This window comes from Mus caroli, unplaced genomic scaffold (assembly GCF_978045245.1).
Source record: "Mus caroli unplaced genomic scaffold, Mus_caroli_1 scaffold_12, whole genome shotgun sequence".
Taxonomy (NCBI): Eukaryota; Metazoa; Chordata; class Mammalia; order Rodentia; family Muridae; genus Mus; species Mus caroli.
In genome coordinates this window covers 52,446,686-52,473,940 of record NW_028227267.1, presented here as the reverse complement: position 1 = coordinate 52,473,940, position 27,255 = coordinate 52,446,686, and the positions used below count along the sequence as shown (strand labels likewise).

At 37.3% G+C, this 27,255-nt stretch overlaps 1 protein-coding gene across 1 annotated transcript in view; it reads right to left on the bottom strand.

The window, feature by feature from the left end:
* The window catches only part of Rnf17 (ring finger protein 17), a 137,031-nt gene that overhangs the window by 94,654 nt on the left and 15,122 nt on the right, over positions 1-27,255 (bottom strand). Inside the window, exons 3-11 of the mRNA XM_021182183.2 lie at positions 23,226-23,317; positions 19,826-19,937; positions 18,662-18,733; positions 16,304-16,404; positions 12,658-12,829; positions 10,345-10,421; positions 10,071-10,145; positions 4,578-4,882; positions 2,049-2,138 (exon numbers count right to left, since the gene is read on the bottom strand). Of these exons, the coding sequence (XP_021037842.1) occupies positions 2,049-2,138; positions 4,578-4,882; positions 10,071-10,145; positions 10,345-10,421; positions 12,658-12,829; positions 16,304-16,404; positions 18,662-18,733; positions 19,826-19,937; positions 23,226-23,317 (1,096 nt within the window). The remainder of the gene's footprint in view (positions 1-2,048; positions 2,139-4,577; positions 4,883-10,070; positions 10,146-10,344; positions 10,422-12,657; positions 12,830-16,303; positions 16,405-18,661; positions 18,734-19,825; positions 19,938-23,225; positions 23,318-27,255) is intronic.

The window sequence follows — 27,255 nt, the reverse complement described above, 5'->3', positions numbered from 1 at the left end:
CGGACAAAACCTAACAAAGCTAACCACCATACTATGCTCATGTTCCTTACTTTTAAAGTAGAAATGTGTACTGTGACAATGTGTACAAGAATTATTTACCTTTTCAAAAAAGTTTACAGAGTCTCACAGTCCTAATGCATTTCCTTAAATCCCAGAAGAAAATGAGTATTTGAATAGTGTTTATAAATGGATAATTGCACTGTGAGGTGGGCATAGTATTTTGGGGCCAAGGATAGTATTTTGTTTTCAAGCTGACAGAGGGTGAACCTGTGATGGTTAATTTTGATAATCAATTTGACAGGATTTAGAAGACAAACCTCTTAGTATGTTTTCAATGCCAATTCCAGAGAAGTTTAACAGAGGAGGGAAGACTGACCCTGAATACTGGTGGCTTTATTCCAGGGTTGGGGTCCTGCACTGAATAAAAAGAAAGTGAGTAGAACAACAACATTTGTCTTCTCTTTCCTGACTGCAAAGAAAATGTGCCCAGTGTCCTCAGATCTCTGCTGCCACGCATCCTACGTCATCATGGGCCAGCTGCACCTTAGCTGTGAGCCTGAGGAGATCCTAAAGTTCTTATAGTCAGGTATCTTGGCATCAAGAAAGGAACTAATACAAGATTCAATGAAATATCTACACAAGGGAATTTTAGCAGCTGTGATGAAAATTGAAATCATGATATCTGTAGGAAAATAGATGGAACTGGAAATCATGTCAAATGAAATAGGCAGACTCAGGAAATTAAATACAGTATGTTTCCTCTCATATGCAGAATCTAGTTTTAAATGTCTGTGTGTGTGTGCACACATGCGCACGTGCACATGTGTGTACAGGTCAATAGGTTAAGAACTAGAGGAGAGTAAGATTAATGGATGGACCTGGAGGGCATCGTCCTGAGTGAGGTAACCCAATTACAAAAGAGCTCACACAATATGTACTCACTGATAAGTGGATATTAGCCCAGAAACTTAGAATACCCAAGATATAAGATACAATTTGCTAAACACATGAAACTCAAGAAGAACGAAGACCAAAGTGTGGACACTTTGCCCCTTCTTAGAATTGGGAACAAAACACCCATGGAAGGAGTTACAGAGACACAGTTTAGAGCTGAGACGAAAGGATGAACCATCTAGAGACTGCCATATCCAGGGTTCCATCCCATAATCAGCTTCCAAACGCTGACACCATTGCATACACTAGCAAGATTTTGCTGAAAGGACCCTGATATAGCTGTCTCTTGTGAGGCGATGCCAGTGCCTGGCAAATACAGAAGTGGATGCTCACAGTCAGCCATTGGATGGAACACAGGGCCCCCAATGGAGGAGCTAGAGAAAGTACCCAAGGAGCTAAAGGGATCTGCAATCCTATAGGTGGAACAACAATATGAACTACCCAGTACCCCCCAGAGCTCCTGTCTCTAGCTGCATATGAATCAGAAGATGGCCTAGTCGGCCATCAGTGGAAAGAGAGGCTCATTGGTCGTGCAAACTTTATCTGCCTCAGTACAGAGGAACGCCAGGGCCAAGAAGTGGGAGTGAGTGGGTGGGGGAGTGGGAAAGGGGAGTGGGTGGGGGACTTTTGGGATAACATTGGAAATGTAAATGAAATAAATACCAAAAAAAAGAGAAAGAAATAATAAGAGAGGAAGAGAATATAACAGAACTAGTGACATGAAAGCAGAGAGAGAAAAAAAAGAAAGCAGAGAGGAACATCTGGGAAGAGGAAAGAGACAAGCAAGAGGCAGGAGGGGAACAAATGAGACAGGTTTATTGACATATACGTGAGAATGTCATGAGAAAACCTATTACTTTGCATCATAAATTTAAATAGGTATTAAATTTGAAGAACCAAAGTAAGTATATAACCAAAGATTACAACTGTGAGAAACTATAAATTTTCAAGTAATTTTTCAGATAATAAAAACTTACAGCATTAAAAGGAAAACAGCTTTGGGTGGTAAAGTGTTCTCCGTGTGCATATTAAGAAACAGTCACCATACAGCAAGCAAACTCCACTCTATCACGTGTGGGCACTTGTTCAAATACCTGCTTTTGATCCAACAGGAGCAGACTGCTCTTTCTGAGGGGGCTTTTTTGGGTATCCAGAAGTCTCTATAGGATCATCTGTGAAGCATGCTTTAAAAAAACATAAGATAACTTTAGGAATTCTGTTAATGTTGACAGTGACCAGACACTAGTGTCTAAGAAGCTGTGGTTAAATTGGTAAAACACTAGAGTGACATGGTTTCTTATAAGTAATGTCATGATAGGTAATCCGAAGTCATTCATACATCAATGATAATAATTTAGAGGGAAGACTTGTCTTTTTTTATTTAAAATTTAATTCTGGGTCTCTGTTCAAAAGCCTACATTTTCTCAAGCATGCACTATTATCCCCTTTAAAAGGTCTGTTTTTACTCTCCTTTCTTTACTCTTTTACTTTCTATGTGTTTAAAATTCTATTAAAATATTTCAAATAAATTCCAATTAAAAGCCTGGTCTGCAAAGCAAACCAGTAAAACAAACGACAGTGTTAAAAACCGTCCTTATGAAGACTGATAGTGTAACACCACACAAAGCAATAACATTTCACTTCTACAAAAATAGACAGAATTCCAACACTGTAATATTTAGTTGTTATAAAATGATATTCACAACACTTTAATTCCAAACAGAATTTTTTATTAGATATTTTCTTTCTTTACATTTCAAATGTTTTCCCTTTTCCTAGTTTCTCCTCCAAAACTCCCCTATCCTTTCTCCCTTTCCCCTGTTCCCCAACCCACCCATTCCTGCTTCCTGGCCCAGGCATTCTCCTATACTGGGGCATAGAGCCTTCACCGGACCAAGAGCCTCTCCTCCCATTGATGACCGACTAGGCCATCCTTTGCTACATATGCAGCTAGAGTCACGAGTCCATCGTGTGTTTTCTTTGATTGGTGGTTAAGTCCAGGGAGCTCTGGGAGTACTGGTTAGTTCATATTGTTTCCAAACAGAATTTTTATCTGCTATTTATTTGTATCATTTATATCATGCTTAAATGTATAATATGAAAATGTCAAATACCTTATGTACATTAAATATTAAAGATGCACCTCAGAAGTTTTCATTTTCTTATTTTATTTTTTTTAATTAGATATTTCCTTTCTTTACATTTTAAATGTTATCCCCTTTCCTGTTTTTCTCTTTGAAAACCCCTGATTCCATTCCCCATCCCCCTGCTCACCAACCCACCCACTCCTGCTTCCCTGTCCTGGCATTCCCCTACACTGGGGCATCAAGCCCTCTCAGGACCAAGGGCCTCTCTTCCCACTGATGTCTAACAAGGCCATCATCTGCTACATATGAAGCTGGAGCCATGAGTCCCTCCATGTGTACTCTTTGGTTGGTGGTTTAGTCCCTGGGAGCTCTGGGGTGGGGGTGGGGGTGGGGGTGGGGGTGGGAGTACTGGTTGGTTTATATTGTTGTTTCTCCTATGGGGCTGCAAGCAAGTATGGATACTTTGGTCCTTCTTAGAAGGGGGAATAAAATACCCATGGGAGGCGATACAGAGATAAAGTGTGGAGCAGAGACTGAAGGAAAGACCATCCAGAGACTGCCCCACCTGGGGATCCATCCCATATACAGTCACCAAACCCAGACAATATTGTGGATGCCAACAAGTGCTTGCTGACAGGAGCCTGATATAGCTGTCTCCTGAGAGGCTCTGCCACTGCCTGACAAATACAGAGGTAGGTGCTCGCAGCCAACCACTGGACTGAGCACAAGGTTCCCAATGGAGGAGCTAGAGAAAGGACAGAAAGAGTTAAAGGAGCTTGCAGCCCCATAGGAGGAACAAAATTTTCTTATTTTAAATTCTAAAATGTTACTTTATTTCTATGTATATTGGTGTTTTGCCTGAATACATGTATATTCAGAGGTGGGTGTCTGGTGCCTGCTGAGGTCAGAAAAAAGTGTTGGATCCCCTGGAATTGGAGTTAAAGATGGTTGTAAGCCACCAAACCTAGGCTCTCTGGTCCTTTTCAACAATAATAAAGCTTTTCATTGCTGAGCCAACTCTCCAGATACCATATCTGTGTTTGTTTGTTTGTTTGTTTGTTTGTTTGTGATAGTGTCTCAGCATGTAGCCCTGCCTGGTCAGGGCTCACTATGTATACCTGGCTGGCCTAAAATTTACAGAGATCTGCCTGCCTCTGCTTTCTGAGTGCTGGAATTAAAAGCCTTTGCCAACATAGGCCTTTAAAAAGCAAGCCAGGCATGGTAGCTCATATTAGCAATCCCAGCATTCAAGTCACTGAGGCAGGATTGCTTTAAATAGGATCCTGGTGGGCTATACAGTGAATTCTGGGCCAGACTACATTATACTGTGAGACCCCTCCCATCCCCCCAAACCCAATAATAAATAAATAAAAGGCTAAAAACCCCAACTTTCCAACTTTGGGATATATGAAGGTAGGTGCATGGAATCAATAGGTTTAACTCATGATGAGGACATGAGATCAGAGCAGCATGTTTCTACTAAGCACATGAACATTAACTATACATAAGAAATCTTTCCTTTTTTATTTTACTCACATTCTAGGTTTTCCTCAATAATTTCCTCAATTATCACATCAGGGCTGGATCCCAGTTGAGGCAGTACAGCGATAGTCTTAGGAGATGTCCCCACAACCATCTCTTTCGTTGGCTGCTTGTTTTTCCCTTCTAAATGCCTGTCAGGGGCCTCTGCTTGCAAAGGAGGTTCAGGTGCTTCATCAGCCAGGACAGCAGTATCTACCTTTTTCTTTTCTAGTGATGAGTATACATCACAACAGAGTTCCTTTTTATTATTAAATTTCTTTTGAACATTCTGTCCACCTTCATTTTCTTGAGGGTAACATCTGTTTAAAAATACACAGCAGGACTACTTTAATATTGATCTTCAAACTATTTCTTTCTCATTTGTTAGTGACAGTGTGACACAAACCAAGAGATCAAAGTTGTAGGTGACCTAGAGATATCTGTAAACAGCTTCATTGAAGCATAAACATATACCATACAATTCAATGACTTTTGGTAACCTTAAAAAATTGCATACCCTAAGATACAATCTAATTTTAGAACATGGTCACTGGCCCAAGAGAACTCTCTTGCCCTTTCCAAATTCCCAAAGAAACCGCTTACTTAAAGCTCCAAGCAGCCTTTGAGATCATCTGTTCTATTCTGTTCTGTTCTGGTTTTGTTTTGTTTGAGGCAGGGTCTAAGTGGTTCAGGTTGGCTTGGAATTTACCTGGTCTCTAGTGCATAATCTTCTTGCTTCAGCCTACCAAGTGCTGAGATTACAGGTGTATGCAAGCACACCTGGCCACCTTTAAGGTTTTAAAAAGTCAGGGAGGAATACCATAACTGAAAAACTGAGGAAAACTTCAAATAATCATATTAAAATCTGATCCTAAAATCTCATGATTTTTCTTTTTTTTTTTTTTTTGGTTTTTTGAGACAGGGTTTCTCTGTGTAGCCCTGGCTGTCCTGGAACTCACTTTGTAGACCAGGCTGGCCTCGAACTCAGAAATCCGCCTGCCTCTGCCTCCCGAGTGCTGGGATTAAAGGTGTGCGCCACCACGCCCGGCTCATGATTTTTCAAAAGAAGTCATTTTGATTTGGCTTATGTGTTTCATTTAAATTATATTAGCATTATTTCTTACTTTATTTTGTCATATGAAAGATAAAGAATAGGAAAGAATGTGGGTACAAATCTTAAGCTTCTACCAGGCTCATAGTTACATTACCTGAATCTTCTGGGTCTGGTATGTTTATTAGTTTGTGTGTGTGCTCATGCATGCATGAGTGCATGCCTGTGTGTATCACAGACAAGTGTGGAAGCTGGAAATTTATTTCTGATATCTTCATCAGCTACTGTCCACCTTATTTATTTATTTATTTATTTATTTATTTATGTGATGAGACAAGTTCTTTCACAGAACCTGGTTTCATCAAGTTCTAGGGAACTCATCTGTGGTGCCCAGCTTTTTAACATGGTGGTGAGATCTGAACTCTGGTACTGCATAGTGAGCCTGTGCAACAGCATGTCACTGACTGAGCTATCTCCTCAGCCCTACTTCCTATTTTTCTGTCCTGTCCTCATATTCAGATACTTTTAGTCTATCAAATTTATAATTAAAAAATTTTAAATGCAAGAAAATGAGTCCAAAAAGGTTACATACATTTTAGTTAACTTATAATGGATCTTATTTTTTCATGAAACTAGTGGCCGACTTACACATTAGAGAAAGGCAACTGAATTTAGAACAATTTATGTTTATCTGCCTCTTTCAACAGAGAGTATGTACTTGACATTAAGGAAAATTAATCTAAGTTGTGTGGTGGATCCATGTGTGTAAACAACCTTGTATTGTATTATAAACACCTTTCCATAAATCCCCCAGCCCTTACTGAATGTGTAGCCAGCCCCTCTCACTAACCTTTCCTTGTATAACACCACACTTTTCTGTCTATCTATATCCTTTCTCTCCCTGCACTCTCTAAATGTTATTTAGATTTCAGATCACTTTTTTATTGTTTTAGATTTAAATATTTTCTGAAGTACTACCCTTGACCTTTTTCAATACTTTCTCCACTGGACAAACTTGTCATTTAATAATAAGAACATGCAGCTTATAGAATTTACCTTCATAAATGTTTAACTCAGAGTAGTCATTCAAAATCAACACAAGATTAGCAAAGACTTTTATATAGAGGCATAATAGTTTTTAACCTTAAAAATATTTGATAGTAACTACATTCAAGTTCTGAAATTATCTAAAAGAACATACTGCCTGCAAAGGTTGATGATTATCTATGGAAGCCCCCAAAGGGACTCCAAGGGACTGCCTACTCGAAGATTGGTACCCTTTATTCCTCTAGCAAGGTCTTCCTAATGACAAAGAGGATGTACTGGCTATTTTTGTGTCAACTTGACACAGCTGGAGTTATCACAGAGAAAGGAGCTTCAGTTGAGGAAATGCCTCCATGAGATCCAACTGTAAGGCATTTTCTCAATTAGTGATCAAGGGGGAAGGCCCCTTGTGGGTGGGATCATCCCTGGGCTGGTAGTCTTGGTTCTATAAGAGAGCAGGCTGAGCAAGCCAGGGGAAGTAAGCCAGTCAAGAACATCCCTCCATGGCCTCTGCATCGGCTCCTGCTTTCTGACCTGCTTGAGTTCCAGTCCTGACTTCCTTTGGTGATGAACAGCAGTATGGAAGTGTAAGCCGAATAAACCCTTTCCTCCCCAACTTCCTTCTTGGTCATGATGGTTGTGCGGGAATAGAAACACTGACTAAAACAAATTGGTACCAGGAGTGGGGTATTCCTGTGACAACCTGACCATGTTTTGGGGAGGACTGTGGAAGGACTTTGGAACTTTGGGCTTGAAGATTCATTTGTTGTTAAGAGCTCTGTCAGATGTTGTGTAGGAGCTTGGAAGATAATGTTGAGAACAGTGCAGAAGATGGAGGCCTGGTTTGTGAAATTTCAGAGGGAAAATTAAAGACTCTTTTCAGGGCCATTGTTACTTTGGTTGTGAAGATTCTGTGGTTCTGGTTAGCTGGGGCTGAAGAATCAGCTGTGATTAACAAGATACCAGAACTACTAAAGCAAAAACTTTGCATTACTGGGACTATTGATGCTGGTTAGCTGGAGCTAAGAAATTAGCGGTGATTAAGAAGAGACCAGCATCATTAAGGTGACATCTTCTGGGAAGTGTTTTCTGAAAGCACAAAGAGGCTGTGTTCCAGAGATAGGCAAGGTTGTACTCCTTCTGCAGCGAGACTTGGTAATGTGTAAGGGTCACCCAGGTGGTACTGGTTTTGAAGGCATGAAGGGGTCATGCAGAGCAGCTGAGGCTCGGCACTGTGAGAGGCCATGGAAGGCCATTGGTGAAGGTGCAGCCTCAGTTGTAATTGAAGGCCCAGGACTGAAGGGGTCATGCAGTGTTTTGGAGATGCCAGTACCATGAGATGACCACCAAGAGCAGCAGCAGCAGTGGAGTACAGGCATCTGGAGCCCAGAGGACGATGTGTGTGCTACAAAGGGCATGGCTGGAGAAGTGACCCAAGCCCTTGGAAGAGCCCAGAAGATCGTGAGTTGGATCCCAGATGTTGGATGGTTGGAGATTGATTTTTGCTTTGATTGTGACTGTGCCCTGATATTTTCCCTCTTGAAGGAAGACACTGTTTTAGTGGAGCCCACAGTTAAGAGACTTTTAATTGTAAAGAGACTTTGGATTTTAAAAGAGATGGATATTTTAAAGAGATTGAAAATTTAAGAATATGTAAAGACTGTGGGACTTTTAAAGTTATTTAGATCTTGGGGATGAATAAGAATGTAAGAGTTGAGGCTTACTAGTGATGTGTTTGTGTGTCAAGTTGACAAGGGGTCAATTGTACTGGCTATTTTTGTGTCAACTTGACACAGCTGGAGTTATCACAGAGAAAGGAGCTTCAGTTGAGGAAATGCCTCCATGAGATCCAACTGTAAGGCATTTTCTCAATTAGTGATCAAGGGGGAAAGGCCCCTGTGGGTGGGATCATCCCTGGGCTGGTAGTCTTGGGTTCTATAAGAGAGTAGGCTGAGCAAGCCAGGGGAGGCAAGCCAGTAAAGAACATCCCTCCATGGCCTCTGCATCAGCTCCTGCTCCCTGACCTGAGTTCCAGTCCTGACTTCCTTTGGTGATGAACAGCAGTATGGAAGTGTAAGCCGAATAAACCCTTTCCTCCCCAACTTGCTTCTTGGTCATGATGGTTGTGCAGGAATAGAAACACTGACTAAAACAGAGGATAAGAGGCTATGTGTAATAGTTTCCTTCCCTGTTGCTGTGATAAACACTCTGATCAAAGGCAACTTGAGGAGAAAAGGATTTATTTGGCCTTTACTTCCATGTCACTGTTTATTACTAAGGGAAGTCAGGGCAATGCAAGCAAAGAAACCTGATTGCTAGCTTGTTTGAAGGATCATACTTAACTATCTGTTTAACACACCATAAAAACAAAGATAAAATGAAAATAAAAATGCAATCTAGCTTTTGTTATTTTCATGTTTAAAATCTTCTGAGTGGTTTGTATCATCCAATAGAACTGGCAACAACACTGAAAGCGTCAAATCTATCTGCCCCTCCTTGCACAAAGGTCTGAATCCAGGGCCTCATGCATACTAGTAAGCTGTCATCTTGGAAGCAGAGACCAAGACTCTCATCAGATAAAGAACTTGTCAACTCCCTGATTTTGAGCTTTCTAGACTCTAGACTGAGGAAACAAATTTTTATTCAGGCATTTTGTTATAGCAGCATGACTATACTAAGACAACTAAGCATTTGAGATCTAGCTTATGAAACCTAAGAAGCAAATCTGTCATTTAGTCTCAATTAACTTGTGTTTAAGCAACAACTGGTTAGTAGCTGTCACACTGCATAGCATGCAAGTAGAAAACAAAGTTTAAATACTGTCACACAGAAGCACAGCCTAAGGATTTTGCTGTACACAGAAGGATGCAGAGAATGGAACTGTAGCAGGTACTCCAATGTGATGTGCTAGTTTATTGTCTACGTGCTGCTCAGATGCCTACCTTCCATTTGATCTCCTTTCCAATTGTCAACTGTTTTCCAAGGTAAGTGAAAACAGAATCTTCCCCAGTTCTCCATTGTACCAAGAGGAAATGACCATTCTGCTCCTCTGTATCAGCTAATGTCTACACGTACTATCACAACCATTACACATGTTATCTGTTTTCTGTTTGTATTTTATATATTTTAATTTCTCTGGTTATCTCTTGGTCTTCTAGAGTGTTGGGGTCTAGCATAAAAATCAGTTTTCGATGCTTGTTGACTGAGTTAATTGAAAAAAGCTTCAAAGCACGTAAATCACTAATAATATTCTCTTCCAGGTCTTTAAAAAAAGTATTACAAACAGAAATTAACAATAGAAATGCAGCTTTTAAATCATTTTAGCTCTTGAATTAAATTAAACATTCACTTATCTTTTAGATGTAGGTATTATCAGATACTAACAGCATGTTGCCATTCTTAAAAATACTTACTTTGTTGAGTCCTCAAATTCAATCTTTCCCATACTGCTGAACATGCAGATAGCCTCACTGCAATTTATATCCAACCTAAAACATATAATAAATAAATGTTCTCATAAATTTATTCTTCTCTATATAACAGTTGCTAACATTAGCTAACTTAAAAAGTATTAAAGTAACTTATAGGTTGTCACTTTAAGAAGCATGTATGATCCAAAATTCCAAATTATAATTGCTTGGTATTTAATAACTCTTGGTATGGTTTCCTGAATCAAGACTTACTCACCTGGGGGGGTTCCTTGGAATTATGGAACTAACTTGTGACAATTCACTTTCAAATGTTAACTTCAAAGTCCGGATAATCTGGAGTCAAGAGAAAAGTATACTTCATATGTAATTTTTTAAATTAAAAATATAGGTAAAAGAGGATTTTAGAAGGAAAATGATCTTTTAGGTATCATAATTAATTAAATGTAATTAATACATTTAAGGTTATTTTTTGGCCTCTCAAAGTAAAGGGCACAAATCAAATGCTTGCAAAATTCTCTAAAGGAATTTAAAGAATCTCTAACTAGAGATATATATTAACAGATAGACCCAAGAAATAATTAGAGTATAACTATCTGAGTATAGAAAGATCTGATCAGATTCATTATGCATCTGTGTTACCATCAAACACTTCCTCCTCTTGCCTCCTCTTCCTAACTAAATTAACCACAGAAAACACATTTTATTACTTTTTTCCCCCCAAAATTGTGCATACAGACATACTGTTTTTAGAATTAAAGTTAGTGGAGAATTAGGAAGAAGAAACTGCCAAATTCTTCGCCCTTTCTTTACAGTTAGAGATTCTCGAGACAATTAGATGAGTAATTTCTAATTCTATACCTCAGTGCATCATTTTAGTTGTTCATTTATGGGAAATAAGACTCTGAGGACATGAAGATTAATAGATGTTTCTCGCTCTTACAGGATGAAGCAGAATTAGCAAAAAGGATACTCTTAATCTTGTCCTGACAATTTGTGCTATAAGAAAGATATTTCTATTTTGCACAACTTTTCTCCCTAGGCCCAAGATTATAAAACAGGACTGGATGAAACAACTATTTCCTGATTTGTACCTTGTGTACATAGGAGACAGGAGGAATGAGATCTTGAATTAAAAATTTAAGTCAAAAGTTCAGCTATAAACTCATGAGAAGAAAACAGTCTCATTTTGTTTGCTGCTCATATGGGTCCTTATCTTTAATTCAAGTGTCTTACAACTCTTCTACAGTCTGCAACTTAAGTGTCCTCTAAAGACCTAGGGTGGTGCTACTAACAGTGTTAGGAACTTTCAAGAAGTAAGGACTAATATGAGGTTTTAGGTCACTGGCATAATGTCACTGAAAAGGACAGTCAGTTCCAAATCTCTTCCTCTTTTCCTCCCTGGTCACGAAATACATGGTTTTGCTTTGCTGTACATGATGTGCACTAGAGACCCTAAACAAAAGAGCCAACCAATTATGAGTGCCCACAAAACTGTGAGCAAAATCTAGCCTCTTTATGGGTTTGATGCTCTCAGATATTTATCATAGTGATGAAAATCTAAGTACCACAAACCTCAGTTAAACCTTATTGTTAAATTACGTTGTTTTAAGATTATGTGTTCTAAACTATAAAAATATTAAAAGGCTAAATGAATGTAACAGTGTATTTCTTAGAATTCAAAAATACTGCCAGGTGTGGTACTGCTGGCCTGTAATAGTACCATTTGCATGGTGGAGATAGGTAAATCTCTGTGTTTTAGGCCACTCTGGCTTACATAACAAGTTCCAAGACAGCCAGGGCGACATAGAAAGACCCTGTATCAAAAACAACAACAACAACAAAATAATAAAGAATTTAAACATCTAAGTAGTATCGATTACCAACAAAGACCGTCCCATAGTTTTTTCATGTGTGTGTGAGTATGTACTGATTTACATATACTATAATATGTAATACATGTATTTTTATATATACTACAATATTTCAAAAACAGTATGTATTCAGTAGATAGCATAATTTGATTTTAATCTCTGTGAGCTGATCCTTTCTTACAAAGTTGGGCAGGGCAGAGAATCACATGGTCCTAAGAGTAAGCAATGAAGCCAAGGCATGGTGGGGCACACCTCTAAGCCCAGAGCTTGGGAGGAAGGAGCAGGTAGATCTCTGAGTTTGAGGCTAGCCTAGTCCACAAAATAGGTTGCAGGACAGCCAGGGCTGTTACACAGAGAAACTCTGTCTCAAAAATCCAGATAGGTAGGTAGGTAGGTAGGTAGGTAGACAGATAGATAGAGAGAAGAAATTAAACCATTAAAAAATAAGCAGTGGACTTTCTATAGTATACTTCTGCTAAGTCATGCCATTTGGTAGGTTATCTGTATTAAATACATTTTGTTTTTAAATATTTTAACTTGATAATAGGTTTATTGGACTATAATCCCGTAAGTCAGGAGTACTTGTAGAGTTTAGTGTAGTTGGAAAACCCAACTCTTAAGTCCTGCACCCCGAGTCCATATCTAGAGTGTGTACGTCAGCCCCACAACACTAATTCCCATTGGTGCGTTACCATTACCTGAGTCAGGTCACAGTAGGTCCTCAGAGAAGGAGCAGATTTGAGTTCTTTTGCTATCTTCATAGCTGCATCCAAATCACTTCTTTTCTCTTCAATGTAGCTCTTAACTGTTACTAATTTTGATAAATAATCATCTGTACGCCTTACAAGTTCTTCACACAAGCTCTTTTTCCTTTATTTAAGACAAAGTTATTTTGTGATTTTTTACTAGTATTTATATAAGTGTAAATTTATTATTGAGTAGTATCCCTAGCTTCACTAAGCAACGAACTCAACTAAAATAATTGATTCATTCCATTGATAATGAATTTAATTAAAATAATATGGCTAAAAGAGGCATGTTTTTACTGAACAGCATGTGTAAAGCTAATTTTAAAGTGTAAAACTAATTTTATTAGTTGATAAACTAAACATATAATGTGGTTCAATTAAACTGAAATAAATTACAATCGAAATCCATGTGTAAATAAAGACAAAAAAAAAAAAAAAGGTTGCAGAGACGTCTCAGCTGTTAAGAGCATCTGCTGCTCTTCTTGCAGCAGACCTGAGTTCAGATCCCAGCACTCAAGCATCTCACAACCACCTCTACCTTCAGGGATCTGAATCCCCACTCTGTCCTCTGTGATCACCAGCACTCACACAGTAAAAACAATTAAAATACAAAATTCAAAATTAAAGTAACGGGGCTGATGACTTGGTGGCTAAGATAATTAGTACAGTTCTTTTGGAAGACTTGGGCTCAGTTCTCAGCACCAACATCATGGCTTACAACTGCCTTTAACTCCAGTTCCAGGGATTCTGATGTCTTATCTTCACCTCCCATGGAGCACCAGGCATACACGTGGTATACATACATACACTCAGCAAAACGTTCACACATGTAACAATAAATAAATATTTAAAACAATTAAAAAATAAAAATAAGTCTTAAAGACAGAAAATAGTTTAAAAGATATAGTTGTATCATAGACACAGGGAGTCTTTAGAGCATTCAACCTAGCTAGGAGAGATTCTGTATCTCTCCTGTAGTCTACTGTGTCCCTACAGAGATATCTGTACTCATTTTTGCCAGAGGTTAATTGCACATTTAAATATTACCGTAGGTACACAGTCCATAAGAGTATATAATGAGATTTAAGGACAGCATCAAACCAGAACTTGAATGACAATTAACAATCATCTTCAAGATATTCCCTTGAATTGTTAAATAGTTGTTTTCACTAGTTACATAGCATTACTCAAATCCTTTCTCTTCTCTAGGGAGGAATTACTTTATTATAGCAATTTAAACATGTCTGAACTGAAAACTGAAAAATCCAAGTATTTTAATCATTAAACAAAATGATCTCTCATTGTTTTCTCCAAATCAAATTTAGCCTCTAGCAAAAAAAAGTTTGCTAACACTAAAGAAAACACGCTAGGTTTTGAAGGTAAATAGATATTCTTCAAACCATTTGGTGATACATGAATAATTTTTGAGAGTAGTTTCTTTAAATGAGACAAGCCTCTTTTGTTAAGTTGTAGTAATTTCCTAAAAGCTCACCTATATGGAATGGCATTAGAAAGGAGTAAGAAAGTCTCATTCTTCCATGGATATACGGGAAAAACAAACAAACAAACAAACAAACCCAACCCAACCCCAAACTGGCTAATATCATCTGATAATAACTCTAGAAAATAGCATTTTTAAAAAGATATTTTGTGTCTTCTTCTGAAGGTAGGAATACAGCTACCAATTCCTCCCTCCCAACCAGAGGAAGAACAACAGACCAGACTATGACACTAGTTAAGTGTGTTTTGTGCTGTCTGAAGGACTGATCTTTTGTTTTAGATCTTAGGCAGTAGAAAAGCTTGCGGATGCTCAGGAAGACTGCAATGAGATACTTTTGTAGGGGTCAGAGATTACGCATAGACATATAACATGTAACTTGAAACTAAGGCGAAGCTAAGCTGAACTTCTTGGGCCACACATAAGCAGACCTTAAGCTTTCATCTTATACCAATCCCAAGACTCAAAATGTGTCAGCTATTCTACGAAGAATGTCCCAGCAAGAATCAGAGTATAAAGACTGAGAGAGGTTGCTAGTTTTCTAGCCCCAAGTTTCAACATAAATCCTACCAGGGTCATGGATGAAAAACAACTATAACATAATATGGCTCAGTCAAAGGAAGAAAACAGAGTGGTAGAGATTTTCTAAAGAAGCATAGGCACTGGACTTTGTAGACTGATTTGAAACAATTGTCTTAAATATGTTCAAAGAAACAAATGAATACAAGAATAAAGAAAAAGAAGAGATTAGGAGGGTGGCCTAAGAATAAAATTCTAATATCAAGACAAAAAGAACATGAAAAGGAATCATGGCAGCAAATGTTCTCAGGGATAGAATGACTGCTTAGCATTAGAGCCTGAGTTAGAAATCTGGGCATGGTGGGATATGCTTGTAATCCCAGCATCTGAGGGAAGACAATTCTGAGTTTGAGGTCAGTCTGGGCTACATGGTGAGTTTAAGGCCAGTCTGGATTGTACAATAAGAACCGTCAAGCAAGCAAGCAAACAAATTTCATAAAAACGTTTGCACCTAGGTACATACTTCAATGGCAGAACACTTGCCGATCATGTGCCAGGCCTTCTAGTGTCTAGCACTGAAGAGGAGAAAAATCAAATGTTTTATGCACAAGACATAAAATGCCATAATAATGTAAGGAAATTAAGCATTGGTGTAGAGACAAATGGACAAAGACATTACTAAGCATATTGCTTTGGTCACATCAAAAGTTTCATGAGTCTATTTCTTTAAATGTGATTTCAAGAATCACATTTGTAGGCCAGCCTGGTCTACAGGACAGCCAGAACTACAGAGAAACCCTGTCTGGAAAAACTAAAAAAAAAAAAAAAATCACATTTGTGATTCTTTAATCACATATATGATGATTCATATGATTCCTTTAATCACATATAAGAAAATGGTAGGCCCATGTAGAAGAAAAAGTGGTTTGTATTTCTCCAAATATGTGAATTCTACAATTCATTCTACAATATGAGTTAGGCTATGAAAAATATTTTTCTTTGTTAATTGCTGTAAGAAAAACATGTGGACGCTTAGATCTGAAATAGCACTTGGAAAACTGGAGCAAGAGGATCATGTTTGTGCTCAGCCTAGGCTACTACAGTGATTCTGTATCTTAACATGCACACTCTCGTGCACACACACACACACACACACACACAAATGCATGGAGAGTGAGAGCTATGAGGGGCAGGGAACAAAGACAATGAAAGAATCTTATTAACTTTAAAGTTAGTTTAGCTTTGCAATTAAAAAGCAGATAGACAAAATTTTGGAAGTATAAAAAGTTTTCACTTGAATTTAAGTCAAAATCAGTCATTTTGTTTCTTTCTATTGTGCCTCTTAGTGTTGCCCAGATTGTTTTCAAATTCACAGAAACCCAACTCCATCAGCCTCCAGAATACTGTAATTATTGGCATGAGTCACTATACCTAGTTGGAAATCAGTCTTCAAGACTCACCGACTACTTTCCAGGCTTGTTTTAAGGTAACGCGTTACTTTAGTACAAACAAAGGAGCAGAGTGACAAGTTATGTTAAGAACTTCAGTTTCATTCAATCTGTAGTTTTAAGTTATTACCTGGAATCAAGAGAAGCAAGAAGTGTATCAAACTGTTTCTCCACAGCCTCTGTTAGACTGTGTGTCTCTTGTCTTGTTTGATCTTGTGTGCTATCAAGCATCTGGAAAGAAATAATTCAATGAACTAACTTGTAGTTTTATTTTGTAGCAGTTGTATCATCAATATAACGTTGAATATAAAAGATACTTTCTAGACTTTCCCAAACAGCCACAGAGGTGTTAAAAAATTAAACAAACCATTAAGTTCAACTTTATACTCTGGCCCTTGTTAGTAAGATCATATCTTGTAGGCATTTTTATACTGTTAACTTGACAAAACAGAAAAAAAGCAGTTAACACCTATAAACCTATGGATAGGCTTTATAAACCTTTTTCTTATCCCTTTTTGTCATTATAGGACAAAAGCCATTTTGGACCACTGATTTTTCTCTACAGCAGGGTTCTCTAAATTATAAAACAAAAAAAAACACCCAGATCAAAGTTAGAAAACACATTTCAGTTCTTGGTCCAGACCCAGGGTCCCTTAGTTCTTTCATTTCTGACTCCAGATTTACTCTTAGTCCTACTGCAGGCAGGAGCCCCTCCTCCTGCACTACCTCCATTCCCTAGGAACTCTGCTTCGTGATGCAGAACCAACTTTCCCTAGCTCTTCCCTCCTGTCTCTTCTTAGCCTTTCTTCTTAGCGCACCTCCATTCCTTTGTATTGCCTATAAACCTACTCTCTACCCGGGATCCCAGAGCTACCATACTTGCTTAGGATCCAGAATGGCCAACAGCAAACAAAGAATGAACACCTAGCCAACAAGGACAATTGTGATATCTATACCAAGAAATACCTAAATGTCATAACCTCAGAGTCCTAGATACCACTGCAAAAACACAAATATGAACAGTAAAGATAATATGCCTCCTTGGAAGCCAGGAACCCACTGTAACAGGCCTCAAGAAATGCAAGCTAGATGAAACACAACACAAAGACTTCAAAACAGCAATTCTGAATATGTTCAAGTGCCTTAAAGAGGGTTGGAATAAATGTTCAGTGAAGACTATGAAAATACAGACAGTTGAATGATAATGAAAACATTTTAAGACATGAAAGTAAAAACAGAATTACTAAAAAACCCCAAATGAAGTAAAACTGGAAATGAAAAACTCAGGATGTCAAACAAAATAACCACACAGATAAGCCTCACCAAAGATCTACAATTGAACAATGTGTGGAGAGTGAAACACTTTGGCGCACTCAGTCCTAAATGGGATGTCTTCAACAACTCCTCCACTACCAACACTCAGATAGCTAAATGGACGGGGAGGCAGAAAGAATGTAAGAGCCAGCAGTAATGGATGACTCCAAAGAAACAAGGTCTTCTATAAGCAACAAAGATTAATGTATATGAATTCAGAGACTGTGGCCACACACCGAACACCTGCACAGGACCAAGACAAATGAGGCCCAATACTGAGAGGGAGACACAGGCAAGGGTTCCTATTCTTAACCAAGAAGGTATCTGTAACTTGTATCTGCAAATATAAAAATTCAGTTCACAGAAAGTAAATATTCTGACTCCTCAAAACCTCTGATTTTACTAAGCTTCTTAGAATAACAATGCTACAGACATAATCCTGGCAGGTCATGGGGGAGGGGTAGTTTTCAATTCTTTTGCCAGTTTCTCTATTATTATATTACTACCTAACCTCAGTGATATAAAACCAAATGTACACATTTATAGAGATCATTTTGGCTGGGGCTGTCGCTCGTGGTAGAGTGCTTGCTTCACATGCATCACACTCTATAGATTCACTCCTCCATACTCAACACACACACACACCACCATCACCACCACCACCAAGAGGAAATAATGGGCTTAAAATGTATAATATTAACTGAAGTCACACCATCTCAGAAAGAAAAAATACCACTCACATGCTCTCACTTATATGCAGAACATACCCAGTAATATTTATGTATGTACATAAATGTGTATTTGTGTATAGTATAACATGTATGAGAGAAAAAAGAAATGCTAAATATTAAGGAATAAAGAAGTATTGAATTCAGGTAATGGACCTAAGTTATGGATGAGTTTATGAACCTAATTGTTTTTTTACTTCTAACTTGGCCATGGACTTTTGGTGATAAGTATATAAAAACATATTCAATAGTTAAACTACAAAATATAATGTGAATTAACTGTGCGGAAGCTCAGTGATATGTATAGACTTTGGATCTGGTGAATTTTGGTACATGATGGTTTTATTTGCAAGCTTATTACAATAAAGTTTATTAAAAAGTAGTTTTTTTTCATAAAGAAGTTATTTATGATTTATCTCCTGGTAGAATTTATTCAAAATGCTTACTTTTATAGCATTACTTAATTGTTCAAAATTACAGCCTGCTATCTTCAGTGCTTCATCAATTTCTTCTGTCTCCTAAGAAGTGAGGGAACCACATACAAATATAAAACACAAAAATAGATGCTTATATATATTATAGTTGCAAAAACTTGAGCTATTACTTGGTTACAAATACAACAAAGATCTACTACAGAAGTGTAAAAGCAAGAAACAACAATAAAAATACTAATAATCCCACCTATTTAGAAATAAAAATAATTAGCAATTTTATTCTCATAATATGGATAGAAAACCCGAGTCTCAGGCATGCTAGGCAAGCATTCTACCACTGAGCTACAACCTCAGACAGTAGAAACTGCTAACATTTTGTTATAGCATTCTAGGTTTTCCCCCATAAACTGTGAGAAAGGGTCTCACTATGTGTTTCTGAATGGCTTGGAACTCACTTATGTAGATCTGGCTGTCCTCAAACTTGTAATAATCCTCCTGCCCTGTCTTTATAGTGTTGTAATTATAGGAACACACCACCATCTTTAGTGATCTATGAGCTATCTACTTCAGCCTTCCAAGTGTTAGCAGTACAAACATGTACCACTACGGCCACCATAAAGATAGTGTTTAACATAAAAATGTACTTTGAATCCATTTTTTAATTTTAAATTATCTCATAAAAATGTATCAAGGAAAAAAGTTTTTAGGAAAAGATGATTATAAATATGGCTATGTTAAGAGTTTAAGTTGGGAGCAGAGACTGAAGGAAAGGCCACCCAGAGACTGTCCCACCTGGGAATTCATCCCATATACAGTTACCAAACCCAAAAACTATTGTGGATGCCAAGAAGTGCATGCTAAAAGGAGCCTGACATGACTGTCTCTCTCTCTCTTTTTTTCTTTTTTTGTTTTTTCGAGACAGGGTTTCTCTGTATAGCCCTGGCTGTCCTGGAACTCACTTTGTAGACCAGACTGGCCTCAAACTCAGAAATCCGCCTGCCTCTGCCTCCTGAGTGCTGGGATCAAAGGCGTGTGCCACCACACCTGGCTTATCTGTTACTTTTAAGCTTCTAAAGGAATGCATAATTGTAGGGCTCCTAAGAGGAAAAGATCAGCTACCTAACATAAAGCCAAATGTTTGGTTTCACAATACTTCATGACCAATGTTTTTCATACCGACATTACAGCTGATGGGTTTGAAACATTCCTATGTATGGAGGATGAATGTTCTAAATCATTAATTAGCTGGTCCACTGTCTTTTCAAGATCTGAAGAGCAGTTATTTACCCTGAAAAAAAATCAAATGTGTTATTTGAAATACAAGCACAAATATAACCTTCATTTTTATTTAACCTTCTCATTTTTATTCTATCAAAAATAATTCAGATGATGACTTATAAGAATATATTCTCAGTAATCAATAATCCATGAATAAAAATTATTTTCACATAATTTAATTTTAATATAAAGTTAACTTAAGCAAATTCCTAAAAGTAATACCTTGTATTAATTACCATGTATTAATCTCTTATTTACCTTTACTTGGTATTTTTGGGCAGAAATATTAATAATGTCTGAGATGTTTTAAGCTCATCAATTAAAATAACTCCTGCATACAAATAAGTACTTTAATGACAATGGTTATAAAGATTTTATAGTTAAGGAGCTCTTTGAGACAAAATTAATTAAGAAAATAAAAACTGGACAATACAAACAAATCTAGTGTGACTATGTAGTGTATGTAGCTCTGTGGCTGTGATAAGCAAAAAGTAACTTAGAGGAGGGAGTGCTTATTCCAGCTAACAGGTCACAGCCTATCACTGAGGGAAATCAAGACAGGAGCTCAAGAAGAAACCCGAAGCAGACACCATGGAGGAGCACTGTAAAAAGTACTTATATGCTGAAATATCAGCTATTAAAAGTAGCCTTTGTTAAGGATTAAACAGCATAGTGCACATGATTTTAGAAAATGCTTAACAACTTATTTTGTCAAATAGTTATAAGGGGCTGGTATTAGGACAGGGACTAATCCCTTTCCTTACAAGTTTGGGTAACATGAGACCCTATCTCAGAAGCCTCAAAATGCCACACTAGACAAATTATATATAACACTGTTTAAACAAAATTATATTTAAGAATGAAGGTTTTAATATAAATTTATATAGAATGTTTAATTTATAAACTGGTCATTTAGAACAAAACTTTTAACTTTTACTAGACAATATACATATATAAACAGGAGTATGATTTCATTAACTTGAATGATGTTTTAAGTCAGAAAATTTCAAAATGAAGTGAAGATCTTTGGAGGAAAGCAAATCTCTGAAAGCCCTGAATGGTCTTACCATGGCAGTGACTGCATGAATGGAGGAGGAGTGCTGCCTCCTCTGGTGGGAGGGAGCCCGCTTCATTACCATAATTCCTACTCTCTTTTTTTTTTAATTAGATATTTTCTTTATATACATTTCAAATGCTATCCCGAAAGTTCCCTATACCCTCCCCCCGCCATGCTCCTCTACCCACCCACTCCCACTTCTTGGCCCTGGCATTCAACTGTACTGGGGCATATAAAGTTTGCAATACCAAGGGGCCTCTCTTTCCAGTGATGGCCGACTAGGCCATCTTCTGCTACATATGCAGCTAGAGACACAAGCTCCGGGGGTACTGGTTAGTTCATATTGTTGTTCCACCTATAGGGTTGCAGACCCCTTCAGCTACTTGGGTGCTTTCTCTAGCTTCTCCATTGGGGGCCCTGTGTTCCATCTTATAGATGACTGTGAGCATCCACTTCTGTATTTGCCAGGCACTCGCATAGCCTCATACAAGACAGCTATACCAGGGTCCCTTCAGCACATAATCCCTACTCTTTGTTTATGCTCACTCCACACTGTCCAATACATTATCTGTTGGACTTTTGCAAATGTCCAAATATGGCAGTCCTAAACTTGATAAAAATGGCTACTCCATGGAGACAGATCTATGGCCACTGAATCACAGTGGTTCTATGGCCACTGAATCACAATGGTTCGTGAAGTTTTGGTCTCATCATTTGCACAGGGCTCATGCAGAAAGTGACTGGAAAACTGTATTTATAGGAGTTAAGAGAAGTACTGTGTCTGTTAACAACTAGATGCCAAACTTCAGGTGAGAGGTTTTCTACTCAAAGATACAACTAGAATCATTCTTTTAATTTGTCCACAACTCATTAAAGTCTGAAAGAAAAACAACGCAGTATAGTGAAAATCCAGTAAATTCAAGTTAAAGAATTTGGGATTTGAACTGGACAGGCCATGGTAACTAGAGAGCAAGGAGAGTAGGAAGTGAAATGAGAGAGAGGAAGAGAGCAAGAGAATTAAGTGGTGCAATAGAAGAGAGGTTACAGGCATAGAAGATATTGGAATAGCTGGAATCTGTAGGAGGTAAATGAATAACAATATAGAAACTTGGATAATTTACCTGGTATTACATATAAAATTGGTTCCAAAATGAGACAGCTCCTTGAAAATCCCTATTTTTATTTCTAGAATGACTATCATATTAAATATACTTTAAAAAGTGAGCATCTATAAAATATGAACAATCATTTAAGTAAGGTTCTAGAAAGCTGGTGTACTGGCATCCATCCTGCCTCCAGGTTCCTGCCCTGCCTGAGCTCCCGTTCTTACTGCTTTGGATGATGAACTGTGATATGGAACTATAGATGAAAGAAAACCCTTTCTTCTCTAAATTGCTTTGGTTATGGTGTTTCATCACAGCAATAGTAATCCTAACTAAGATAGCTATTAAGAAAATTCTTTATCGCTTAAAAAGTTGAAAAGTCAATTTTTATCTCTTTTCCCACCAAAACTCAACTTTAAAGATGACATCATCTGGACTAACATAAGAATTCACAAAAACTAGAAAATATAAAAATATGCCTTTTATCTAACAAATATCACTTGTTCTCTGCATTGCTCTTGGGTTATAGAGAGGAACAAGATGGTTCTGTGCTCTTTAACAGGACTATAGACTAGCATGGCAGTTTTGATTTGAAAAGCTAAATGGTTAAGGCCATAAAAGAATAGCATAATGGTTGTGTCTAGCTCAGTTATGTTTAAAAATTTCTATCAAGGATAAAGGGGGTGAATATGATAAAATACATGCATGTATAAAAGTATAATAAACACCATTATTATATATAATACATGGTACTAAACTCTAATTCAAAGGCCAAGTCTCAAAGAAAGATGGAAAAATAAGAGAATTCAAAAGTTGCTCCTCATACTGTACTCTTGCCATTTTTAAGATCAACAGAGTTCTTTTTTCTTAATAAATGACTATCATTCAGCTGCAATAATTTTAGCTAATTCTGGATTCTCAGCCTCCTGTTTGAAGGTTTTCTTGCAATCTTTTATGTCTGTTAACTGCTGCCTTTTTATGGAGTTAGATCCATAACAATCAAGACAAATTAATGAACTTAAGTAGCACTCCATAAACAATAGGCTAGAAACACATTTAACAGTCACGTTTAATCAATAATTCTAAACTGTTAAGGCTGAGCTTTAAAATGCTAACGTAAATGCACACAAGAACATACATTGTCGGTGGCAATGCTTCCAGAGAAGAATCTTCTTCAATAACTCCATCTACTGGGTAGTGATCTTGATTCATACTGACAGTTGTATGAACCTTGAGACAAAATGGGATTAAACAAATTCATAGTCATTAAATTCCACTAATGCAGAACCCAAATAACATTTTGTGTGCTATTCATAAAAAGGAACAGGTAACAATAAAGATTCTAAAACTCTCTAAGTCAAGGGAAAACTGTACTTGTGGTTTTACCTTCATCAGTATGGGGGAAATTAGCACCCTAGTGGCTATTAAACAGAACATTAATGTAACCCAAACAACCCTTTGTTACAATTCTAAAGGAAATGACTGCCACAACACTTTAAAATTTGCCATTAAAGAATACATTGTATCATACCTTTATTCTGCTCAAAACTATTAAATCCTATATAGCATAAACTCTAAAAGCATTGCTGGTTATAAAACAAGAATTGAGTGGATAAGTGTGGCATTTAGTGCTCATTTGTGGCAAGGCACTAAACAGTCATTTATTATCAATATTTTGACCATCTAAGAGTTTTGGCAATTACCACTGACCAAAGCTTACAGCTACATTAATCTATGGGCAAACCCCATAGCTGTTTAGAAGGCAGTTTGATGGACACATCATGTCTATTTAGCAAATTATCCTCAGTAGATCTCCACTGTGACCTCTCAAATGATGGCTTTTTTTTTTTTTTTTTTTGTTTTGTTTTTCAAGACAGGGTTTCTCTGTATAGCCCTGGCTGTCCTGGAACTCACTTTGTAGACCAGGCTGGCCTCAAACTCAGAAATCTGCCTGCCTCTGCCTCCCAAGTGCATGATGGCTTTAAAAAAAAAAAAAAAAAAAAACCAAAAACCAAAAACCAGGTTGAAAGTAACAGGTGTGAATTCCCTCTTGTGCAGCAGTCACTAGATCTAATTAGAAAGTCACTGATTATCCATAACAGACTGGCCACTATTAGAACCAGTGGGTTCATCTTGAGTGACTGAGTAAGGTTACTGATGACAATTCTTCCCTAGCAAGTCTTCATGGCAACTCCTGGCACAATGAGGGCTAGGCAGCAGAGAAGAAGCTTCTATCCCAGTGCCAGATTTGATGTTTTCAGCAAGAGTTTTTTTATCGCCTATTTCTGGAAGGCCACCAAAGGGAGTGACAATTGCCTATACTGTTTGGGATCCCCTGGGGTCTTCTTTGACCAACAACTCATAGAGAATTGACATCAATGAGTCTCTGCAGTCACCAATCTGGCACTGGAATTTTGTTTTTTAATAACCTATAGCTTTGGGGGACAGTTTTACTTATCAATCAGAGGTACTTCTGCTAAAACAACCTATTTTTGATCATCTCATTAAGTATCAGATTTTCATATGGCTTCTCATATACCTTTAGTTTTGTCTGATGCTACCTTTACCTAGTCCTCTCCTTCATCTCCCTATTCCCCTTCCCCAATTAAACCTTCTCACTCTCAGTATCCAGCCTTCCACTTTTGAATCATATATGGTCTTCCTTCCAAGAGTGGAATTAGAGAACACGGGGTGTTTATCTTTTTGAACCCAAGTTACCTCACTTAATTTCCAGTTTCACCCATCTTCCTACAAATTTCCTAATTCCATTTTCCTTGTGGCTTAATAAAATTCCACTGTGTATGTGTCACATTTTTATTATCCATTAGCTGTTAATGAAAATATAAGCTGATTCCATTTCTCTTATGAACTGAGCAGCAATAAATATGGACATGCAAGCATCTATGTGTTAGGATACAGAATCTTTTAGGTATATGCCTATGGACCGAATACCTGGGTCATATGGTAATTCTGTGTCTAGATTTTTAAAAAACCTCCACAGTGATAATGGAGCCTGTTTTCATTGTATCCCACTAGATTTTGGTGTGTTATGGCTTAATTTTTTATTAAATTCTAAGAACTCTTTGATTTTCTTAGTGACCAATCCATCATTTAACAAACTTTTCTATTTCTAGCCTTATTCTACTGTGAATACAAGAGACTATTTCAGTTTTCTTCTATTTGGTGAGACATATTTTGTGTCCTTATGTGTGACCTATTTTACAGAAAGTTCCGTTGAATACTTAAAAGAATGTCTGTTCTGCAGTGTTTACATGGAATCCATTTTGACTATGATGTCATTTAACTCTGATATTTAGTTTTTATCAGAATAATCTCTTGATGAGAGTCACCCATTAAAACTGCGCTGGGGCTAATCTGTGACTTTGTACCCAGTACTTATGAACCTTGGTGAACCTGTACCTAGAATTTTTGTATCCTCCTGATTGTTCTTTTAATTAGTAGGAAGTTCCTTTATCTGTCCTGACTAGTTTCGGTTTGGAGTCTATTTTGTTAAAGAAGCATGCTTGTTTCCTAGTTTCCTTTGCTTGGAATACTATTTTTCATACTTTTAACATAAAATAGTGTTTATCTTTGACATGTATCTTGGAGGAAGAAAATATATCTTGTTCTTTAATCAAATCTGCTATCTGTGTCATTTTATAGAGGATTACAAGCATTAAAGTATAGGGTTATTACTGAAAAGTGTAAATTAAGTTCTATTACTTTGTTCATTTGGTGAGTTAGGTGTTTTAAAATTCATTTGTTCTAGCATGTTGTTATTTTCTGTGTTTATCACTTTTGATGTGTTTATCATTCCCTTCAGTCTGAAGAATTACTTCCCGAATCCTCTGTAGAGATAGTTAAAAGTTATGTACTACTGTAGTCTGCTTTTATCATGGAATATTTCTTTCTCTACCAATTCTGACATATTTTTTCTAGACACCATAGTCTTGGCTGGAAGCTGTAGTGTTTTAGACTTTAAGTATATCATTCCATTTCCTTTTGGTTTTTAAAGTTTTTCTAAAAAAAACAAAGCTGCTATTTTATGGGTCTCTATCTGTGACTTGGTGTTTCTATCTTGCAGCACTCGATATACTTTGTTTTGTTATATTTAGTGTGCTAACTATGTATGCCACTGGTAATGTTCGTATATTGTGCTATTTGATATTCTATACCTTTTGTACTTGGATGAGCCCCTCTCTTAATTTGGGGTATGAGATGGTTATTATTGACTGCCAACTTGACTACAATCTGGCATTAACTAAAACCCAAACAGCTGAGTAGAGATTTTTTTAAAAAAACAATTTGAAGTGGGAGCTCTACTTCTAGTCTGGATATTTGAGGTTGGAAGATACAACTTTACCAGTTCTTTTGCGATGGGAAAATATACCATTTATATGGGCCGCAGCTTCTGCTGGCAGTCAATATAAAGACATGGAAGAAAAGCGCTTTGTCTGCTTGCTCTTGTTCTCTCTAGTAAGTCCAGTTCTTCACTGGAATTAGAGCCTACTTCTTCAGTATTCAGTGTATATTGAAGACCAGCAGAAACATCTAACCTTGTGGACAGAATTTATACAGCCATCCTTCGACTAGTTAGACTAAAGCCTGTAAACCATTCTAATAAATCTCCCATTTATAAATCTCCCTTTATAATCTATATGTACCTACATCATACACATACACACACACACACACACACACACACACACACACATGTTCTGTTCTTCTAGAGTAGTGGTTCTCAACCTTTAATATAGTTCCTTATGTTGTGGTGACCCCAACCATAAAATTATGCTAAATCATAACTGTAATTTTGCTATGGTAATAAACTGTAATGTAAATATTTGGGGAGATAGAGGTTTGCCAAAGGTATCATGACCCACAGATTGCAAACTGCTGCTCTAGAGAACCCTAATACAGGAGATTTTCTACAGTAATTGTATTAAAATATTCTCTATGATTTCGGCATACAATTCTTCTACATTTTTATTCATTATTTAGTTTTTCATGGTATTCCAAAGACCTTGAATTTAAAAAAAAATTTTTTTTTTTTTTAAATTACAGCCAGGCAGTGGTGGCACATGCCTTTAATCCCAGCACTTGGGAGGCAGAGGCAGGCAGATTTCTGAGTTTGAGGCCAGCTTGCTCTACAGAGTGAGTTCCAGGAC